The sequence below is a fragment of the Electrona antarctica genome (assembly GCF_951216825.1).
Source record: "Electrona antarctica genome assembly, chromosome: 11".
Lineage (NCBI taxonomy): Eukaryota > Metazoa > Chordata > Actinopteri > Myctophiformes > Myctophidae > Electrona > Electrona antarctica.
The window spans coordinates 27,482,654-27,491,634 of NC_136792.1; the positions used below are offsets into that span (position 1 = coordinate 27,482,654).

The window sequence follows — 8,981 nt, forward strand, 5'->3', positions numbered from 1 at the left end:
GACATTGTGAGTGTGTGTCTGTGCACACATTTGAGAGATTGAACGAAAGATAAATGTGTTGTTATCAGAGTGTTGATATTGCACACACATTTTAAATTCAAACATTTGCCAGACGATAACAAAAAAATAAACACCACTCAGTGTGGTGTTTCGCTACTCTTATCATAATTTTAAATGTTATAGGTCTTTAACTAAAATATTTGTGTCTGTCCACTAATATTAGTTTATTTTGTCTAATATGCTAACTTAGATTTGCATACTGTCTATTACATTCACTGATGTTTCCTAATCGACTGCACTGAAATGCTACAACTGGGACGTTCACCATGTTTTTGTTTTTTCTTTAATCAAATACATTTCAAAGGCGCAAATTGTTATTGTGAATGAATTTCCTTCATACATTAACAATGAAAAATATATTCTCCCTCACACTCTACATTCTAGTTGTAGAAGCAAATTACATTTTCATGTCACAGATCCTTGGTCCAGGGCAAGGTTTATTTTAGAGTGATCCAATGATTCCATCTCTTTCATTTGTGTCTAATCCAAATATTCTTCTTATTTCCTTTGAAGAGTTGCTTGATGTTTTAGATCATCATCTCTAATTTGATTATTGATTAACTATTGTAAATTACTCTACTCCAGCAGGGGTCTTCAACTGGGGGTCCTCAGAGTTACTACAGTACACCAAATGTTTGTGTCATAGATTTTACATTAACCTAGAACTAACTTAAACCCTAGAATTCATTTTCTGAGCGGAAAATAGCAGATCTACACAAGGTGTTGTGAGCTTGTAGATCGGCTATTTTCGGCAAAGAGGTTTGGTGTGGAGGAAAAAGAACAGATCAAGTACAAGGGTTTATTTAAGTGGTTAACTGTCTGAAAATACACATTAACATGAATCCAACACAACACTACACAATGCCAATGCTGTCAAACAAGTCTATGAAGCTATCTATGAAATCTATGCATTGTATATTATACAATATGTAGTGGCCTAGTGGGGGTCCCTTATTCATCTCTCTCACTCAGCTAAGGGGTCCTTGGCCTGAAAACCGTTGAAGACCTCTGCTCTACTCTATAACTCTGTTCAACCAATCATCAGAATTACATAAAACTACCATATGTCATCACACATTCATTTATCAAGATTGTGTCAACTTACATGATATCAACTGTGTAGTCCAACAGCCTACTCTATACACATTGTATATGTACTGTACAGTTTAATTTCTATTTCCCTGAACTGTCACCTGAATATGTATTAAGAAGCCTTTGAATGAAATATGTACTTGTTGCCTTATTTTTGTAAAACTGTTCATTTCCTGTTATGAAGTCTGCTGCCAAAACTAACTTCTTGTTTCTTAATGTAATGCAGTTGAAAATGCCATGCACATAGCACGACATAGACATCATACAGGTATCATACATGTAGAATTGCATATTTAAATGGATGTCTCCAAGAGATGAGAAATTATTGTAACATGAATGTACATATCGCTGTTAGTAGCCTATCACCTTGTCCCTGTCTATCCAGCAATGAATAAAGCAATGCACCTGGCCCTGGATTGTTTAACATGAGGTATTTACTAGACAAAAACTGTTTGTATGTGCTTTTTTAGTTGTACATTCTTCTTCCAGAATAATGTATGTTATCGAATGTTTATGTGCTGTTTGTACTTGTTTTGTTGACTTTAATAAATTGTAAAAATGAAGAAGAAAATAAAAAGATTAATCTGTGAATTTTCAAATGTAAATCAAAAAGACACATTAAAATAAAATATAAATGAACATGCAATTTTCTCTGTGCTATGGTTATTTTTAAGTGGTGCAACCACTTCCTTAAGTGAGTATGTGTGTGGGTGGGTGCCTGCCTGCCTGCCTGCCTGCCTGGGTGGCTGGCTGGGTGCGTCTGAGCACGAAAACAGCATGGTTGTTTTTCACCACCTGTGCGCAACCTAACACACACACAAACACACACGCACATATTAACTGTATATATGGTGATTTTGGGTGTGCCAGTATAGTACAGTGACAGTACAGTACAGTACAGTACAGTAGAGGGTACAGTAGAGGGACCCCCACACGGTAACTGTCATTTCTCAACCGTTTTGGACGCGGGACGGCTCGCCGGGAATCGGGCCGGCACCCTGGGTGCGTTCCTGTGGGTCTGGAACCCCCCCCCCCCGGGGACCCCCACGCGGAGTTGCACCACTTACTTCACAATTGTCTAATTATGGTCAAAAGGTATTGTCAGTACTCATGGAAATGTCCTTCAAGTAATTCTATTTAATAGACACAGGCAGAAAACAACCAACATACACATTTTAGCACGAGGCATTTTTACAAAACCGATAGTGTACATAATAAAGGCCAGGCCATAAGAGAAACTCAGTCCATAGAGTCACGGTGTAAAAAGAAAGGACCAGAGCCTAGGCTATCAATAATTTCTAGAATATAATAAGTATATGCTTGCATACCAATATGGACTACAGTATAGGGTATATAATACACACAAGATACACAATACTACACAAGGAATGTTATTGAAATGCTGCACCCGTTGGAATTTTTGTATGTGCGTGCACCATTCGTGTTATTGAATTGCACCATGCACTCAGACTGGCATTCAACACACCAACATTAAATGTTACTTTAAACATTTAGAGCATTTAGTTTATAAGATACCGTATAATAAAAAATGTATCCCTCTAGAAGTGTCTCTTTCATCTCTTTCATCACCTGTTTAAAGGCTATACCGTTTCACCATGCAACCTCAAGGAAGACACATCATGACCTACTGAGTGGAAGTGACCTGTGGGATGCCTTCAGTAATGAAGAGGCGGTCCGCTTCATCAAAGAGCGCCTGGACGAGCCCCATTTCGTTTAAAGGCTATACCGTTTCACCCTGCAACCTCAAGGAAGACACATCATGACCTACTGAGTGGAAGTGACACATTTTCATGCCTGCATGTGCATATAAATAGCAATACTGCAATGTAGAAAATTACTTGAGAAAAAGTACAAAAGTAGCTATACCTATTACCTATTGGTATCCAAATGTACTTACAAATCTTTTGAAAGCAGATCTACATGCTACAAGAATGAGGGTGTCTATTCCCTTTTCCATATGCTAGACCCCTGGTCCCCTGAATGGATTGTTGGGGTCAGTGAAACATCTATTATTTCTATTTATTGTACAAATGTATAGTGTGCCCATAACCCATATGGACTGTTTTTGATTGATTGATTGAAATATTTATTAACCGTTTGCAGAATTACAGTACATTTCAAGCACAAACTCAATACAAAGACTGTTAACTGTGAGTGGACGACCCAATTAAGCATTACACTTGTTTACAAGAGGGTCCATCATGTTCAATTCATCAAAACATTTAGAGACGTACAAATAGACACTTCTATATAGTCAAAGAACAGAACAGGAATTCATCATAGAGGAGGTAAGAAGGGAAAATAAACATATACAGTGGGGGGGGGGGGGGGGGGAAGGGGGGAACAGATCAAACAACCCTTCTGAAACCCTCCTCCAGTCCCATTCCAGTTGTCGCTGAACAGGGCTGAACAAACCAGGCCCTGCCCCCACAAACCCTCTTCAAGTCCAGTTTTAGGCTGAGCTCTTCGGGGCTTAAAGCACCAGGGACATCCATCCTGCTTGTTGGCCAGAACCACCAGAGGGGCCTTCTTGAGACTATAGGATCTCAGAACCTAAGTAGAAAAGAAGAAATTAGGACTACTCGTAAAGCCCAACAACAGCAGATTGTTTCCAGGACCAAACCAGGGCAGGCCTTATTATGTTTAGAATAGATTTTTTTTACACATGCATCACAAAAAGATAAAAGAAAAGAAAATATTTACCTGATCGAGCTCCTTACGAGCTTCTTCTAGCCTCCTCAGATCACAACTATCCACCACAAATACCAGGCCAGCTGTATCAGCATAGTGGTGTCTCCAGTGAGGCCTCATCCTTCTCTGTCCACCTACATCCCAAACTGTCAACTCCTGGCCCTTTTCTTCAGTCTGAAGCATCTCAACGTTGAATCCTACAGTTGGCACCGTAATCACACTCTCATTGTACTTCAGCTTGTACAGCAGGGTGGTTTCAGGTATATCACCTATATAAGAGTGAATAAAGCTTTGTGCTGAAACACTATATTGTTAAGACACTACTACGTTGGCTGGCAATTCCTCTGACTGTTAAAGAACCTTTCTAGTAATTAACTATACAATAAGTTTGTACTATAAATTATAACCTTGTTGAGATTTAATTGATCTCAATTGTCTTTATTGTACCATGTTTGTATATGCTGGAGTTAGTCAAGAAATGTTAATCAGATTTACTGTATGGTGTATTTAATTAAGTTACTTGAGTAGTTAGGGCGGCTGTGGCTCAGGAGGTAGAGCAGGTCGTCCAATGATCCATGGGTCGGCGGTTCAAATCCCGGCTCCTCCTGTCTACATGTCGAAGTGTCCTTGGGCAAGACACTGAACCCCAAATTGCCCCCGATGTGCTGGTTGGTACGTTGCATGGCTTCCGCTGCAATCGGTGTGTGAATGGGTGAATGTAATGCACATCTATGTAAAGCGCCTTGGATAAAGGCGCTATATAAATGCACCATTTACCATTTACCATTTAGTAGTTCCAAGTAATCGAGTGACGGGTGCACGGTTCAGGTAGATTTACGCTGAGGAAGGCCTCCCGGCCGAAACGTCCATAGGCCTATGTTGCTTGCTGCAGGGGGAAATTGAAAAATAAACAAGAATCCTATTAGATATAACGTGAGTGCTGGTATTCTTTTCTATGAACTGTATTTAATTAAGTGCCCCAGAGCTACAACAACTTAAAATCTCTGGAAGCTGCACACACCTGTCAAGTCCACAGACCACAGTATTGTTTGTTGTGTTTGTAAGCTCTCACATCTCATGAATTTATAAACTGATGTCACCCGTGTGGGAACCGGGAAAGTGGACCATGAACTAAAACTGCCCTGTGTGTGACGTCAATGCTTGGAGACAAGCATCCGGGATGAAACAAAATCCACCCCCCACCAAACACAGTGTGTGTGTGTGTGTGTGTGTGTGTGTGTGTGTGTGTGTGTGTGTGTGTGTGTGTGTGTGTGATGATGGTCTAGGGCAGGTGTGATTCAACACACTGTAACCAGAGAACTCTGTGCTCCTCTAACATGCACAGTCACCCAGAAGATATAAAAAGCTTTACTGAAAGCTATGTAATGACTGGCGGAATCTCACAACAACTGAGGGGAGGGGTCTCTCTGACTCATGTGTACATAAGGCATTCCGTTTAGCATCCAGTCTTTATAAGAAACCATACAGAGCACAAACACGCAGACCTCTCCAAGCATATACAGCCATTACCACTGGACGCAGTTAAGCATAAAGAGACCAGCTGCACTTCTTCAGACAACGGGATCAGTGTTTTCAGACATGGGCATTCATAGTTCCAAGCCCCAACGGCAGGCACAGGTTCTTATGCTTGGCTTGGACGGAGCAGGGAAAACCACCCTGCTGTACAAGCTGAAGTACAATGAGAGTGTGATTACGGTGCCAACTGTAGGATTCAACGTTGAGATGCTTCAGACTGAAGAAAAGGGCCAGGAGTTGACAGTTTGGGATGTAGGTGGACAGAGAAGGATGAGGCCTCACTGGAGACACCACTATGCTGATACAGCTGGCCTGGTATTTGTGGTGGATAGTTGTGATCTGAGGAGGCTAGAAGAAGCTCGTAAGGAGCTCGATCAGGTAAATATTTTCTTTTCTTTTATCTTTTAGTGATTCATGTGTAAAGAAAATCTATTCTAAACATAATAAGGCCTGCCCTAGTTTGGTCCTGGAAACAATCTGCTGTTGTTGGGCTTTACTCAGTCCTAATTTCTTCTTTTCTACTTAGGTTCTGAGATCCTATAGTCTCAAGAAGACCCCTCTGGTGGTTCTGGCCAACAAGCAGGATGTCCCTGGTGCTTTAAGCCCCGAAGAGCTCAGCATAAAACTGGACTTGAAGAGGGTTTGTGGGGGCAGGGCCTGGTTTGTTCAGCCCTGTTCAGCGACAACTGGAATGGGACTGGAGGAGGGTTTCAGAAGGGTTGTTTATCTGTTAAAGACCTCACTGAAAAAGACTAAAAAGGACATCCAGGATTCAGTCAACAAACTGAAGCCCAAGGGTTTTACTATTATGAAATCAGGGCTGCACTGTGGTAACGGTTAGGATGAGTTGAATCAAATGTAATGGCTGAGAATCTCTTTCTCAGGCTCATGATTCCCGGTTTATGTGGGGTCACTTTAGCCTCCTTGTGTGACTCATCAACAAGTGACCACGTGGTCTAGAGATGAGATAGGGCAGCTGAATGAGAGATGACCACTGTTGATCTCCATGGTGAAAAGAAGACTTATACTTTGCATGGTTGCAAAAATTAGGTGTGTTTCATTGTTTCTCCCATGGTTATTACTGAGGGTGGTGTGTGGGCCTTATAATCCTGGATTATCCGGATTGGGGTATTGAAGAAATGGCAGGTGCTTCACGAGCTGTTAGGAACGGCTAGAAAAACTATCCAAGTTGGATTGTTTTGTCTAAAACTTAATGGGAAGAATCTAAGAAAAGATTTTACCCAAAAACTCCTTGATTTACATTTGATTTCTTTCATTGATGTTAAATGGTTGAATGTAAATGTCCTTGTGTGTACTAGTCCATCTCTAACTTGGAACTGCACTCCTATTGCAGTTTTGTTAAAGCAGAAAATAAAAATTAATTATAAAACTAAATGTCCAACGTTCATCCTTATCATACCAGACATGACTTCATTTCATTTCACACTTGGTCAATTAATATGAGAGAGAGAGAGAGAGAGAGAGAGAGAGAGAGAGAGAGAGAGAGAGAGAGAGAGAGAGGATGTCAAATAGAATACAAGCACCTTAAGGAATACAAACCATTGTGTGTACACTGTTTATACCCTATACTGTTTACAGCAAATTACCTCGGTACATAGAAATCAACTAACCTTAATTCAATTACATTTGAATAAATTGCTGCTACTTGTCGTGAATGTTTTTTATACTAAGTCAATGCAAAAACATTGAAATACTGCTGTCACTTTCAAAGGTATAAAGCTAACGTCTTTTTAAGATAGTATTGCCCAAAGTGTACCTGTACGTGTACTTTGATTGATTGAAGTATTTATTGACAGTTTGCAGAATTACAGTACATTTCAAGCACAACTCAATACAAAAACTGTTAACTGTGAGTGGACGACACCATAAAAGCATTACACTTGTTTACAATAGGGCCCACCCCAGAACACCTGGGCTTAAAGAATGGAATGAAGAAATGATCAAAATAACATCATATGAATGTATGTTGGGCAGGGTAGATGCAGAAAGCAAAATTAAAGAGACATGGGATGAGTTCTGGATGTATATGAACCTTAAATGAACATTAATTTCCTTGCTGTTATTTTTCTTCTTTTTTATTTTTATTTTAACTGTTATGTTTCTTGGACTGGCTATTTGCAAAGTTTGTAATGTTGATGCTGCTGTACTGAACCTAGATCTTGTACGATTTTGAAAAATAAATAAAATTTTGAATTATATACAGTAGGGCCCACCGTTTTCAATTCATCAAAACATTTAGAGACGTATACACTTCTATATAGCCAAAAACAGGAAATCATAGAGGCAAAAAGGGAAAAAACATTGGGTGAGGGGGAAAAGGGGGTGGTCGGGGGGGGTTCAGATTTTGCGGGGGCCAGTTTCGAATTGCAGCCGTCCGTAGGTGCCCTTTGAGAGCGGTTTTGAAGGAGTCAAGGGATTCGCATGTCTTAATGACTGTTGGTAGGGCGTTCCACATTTTGGTGGCATAGGAGCGAAATTAATTTAGTCCCTTGTTAGTGCCGAATCTGGTTTGCACAAGGTTTGTTGAGCTCCCTCTGGGTGTGGACTTCATTGACATTAAGGAAGTATTTAGGTACATGGGTATCTTGGTAGTGTATTGAATCTTGTGGACCAGATCCATTGCAAGATGCTGTACTCTGTCATCAACCCATTCCAGCCTGTCAAAGTGGGCAGGTGGTTTCGGGGAGAGAGGCCAAGTAGAAGCCTGACCTGACCAGCTTGTTTTGGGAAGTCTGGAGCCTTGTTTTAAGGGCCTTTGAGGTGCTGTGGTACCAAGAGGTGCATGCATAGTCGAAGAAACCTTGTTAGGGTCTTCATGGTGTTTTTGTCGACCAGTGAGGAGATTCTGTATAGGAATCTTGTTCTTTGGTTGACTTTTTTGATTACGTTGGTGGCCATTTTATCGCCGGAAAGATTTGCCTTCAGGATGGAACCTAGGTAGGTAATTTCCTCTTTTCGTGTGATAATACTGTCACCCACTCTAATCAAGAAGCCATCTGCCTTGCTGAGATTACTGCTTGATGCAAAAAGAATGGATTCAGTTTTTCCCAGTGTAAGGATAGTTTGTTATCCGTGAGCCAGGTGCAGATTCTACCGAGTTCAGAGCTGAGGGCCTTTTCAACCTGCCGTTTGTTCCTGTACGAGACCAGCTGTGCTGAGTCATCTGCGAACAGGAACAAGTTGCAGTCACAAGCTGATATCATGTCGTTTACATAAATTAGGAACAGTAAAGCCCCTAGTATGCTTCCTTGTGGAACGCCACAGCTCACTGGGAGGGGAGGGGACAGTGGGGGATGTGGGGGATGATTGGAGCTATAGAGATGACCGAGTCTCTGAGAACTTTGGAGGGAATATTGTCATGGCCAGTGGCCTTGTGGGGTTGAAGGGCACTCAGTTATTTAAGTACCTCGATCCTCGGTTGTTACCATTGCCAGTTTAAAATCATCTTTACAAACACCTAGGTTTTTGTAGAAGGCTTTGATGTGCTCTACACCAAAACACCCAGAGTGGGAGGGCAGTTTGTTAACCAGCGATGTTGCAATGTTTGTAAAGAAGATGTT

The 8,981-nt window shown here is 41.0% G+C and overlaps 2 protein-coding genes and 1 pseudogene across 4 annotated transcripts in view; 2 read left to right on the forward strand and 1 right to left on the reverse strand.

The window, feature by feature from the left end:
* The window catches only part of ppm1lb (protein phosphatase, Mg2+/Mn2+ dependent, 1Lb), a 53,220-nt gene extending 51,422 nt beyond the window's left edge, over positions 1 to 1,798 (forward strand). For both annotated transcript variants that reach the window (XM_079514243.1, XM_079514242.1), the window contains exon 5: positions 12 to 1,798. The gene's annotated coding sequence lies outside the window, so the exon portion shown is untranslated. The remainder of the gene's footprint in view (positions 1 to 11) is intronic.
* Positions 1,799 to 3,521: 1,723 nt separating this feature from the next.
* LOC306932082 (ADP-ribosylation factor-like protein 14) lies at positions 3,522 to 4,651 on the reverse strand (annotated as a pseudogene). Its single transcript has 3 exons — positions 4,642 to 4,651; positions 3,877 to 4,133; positions 3,522 to 3,726 (listed from the first exon to the last, which is right to left on the reverse strand). The product of its transcript is annotated as an ADP-ribosylation factor-like protein 14 (transcript).
* A 703-nt stretch (positions 4,652 to 5,354) lies between these two features.
* Positions 5,355 to 6,492, forward strand: LOC306932611 (ADP-ribosylation factor-like protein 14). The gene is made up of 2 exons (XM_079514473.1): positions 5,355 to 5,778; positions 5,927 to 6,492. The coding sequence occupies exons 1-2, from the start codon at positions 5,464 to 5,466 to the stop codon at positions 6,239 to 6,241; spliced, it is 630 nt and encodes a 209-aa protein (XP_079370599.1). The 5' UTR covers positions 5,355 to 5,463; the 3' UTR covers positions 6,242 to 6,492.
* The last annotated feature ends 2,489 nt before the right edge of the window (positions 6,493 to 8,981 follow it).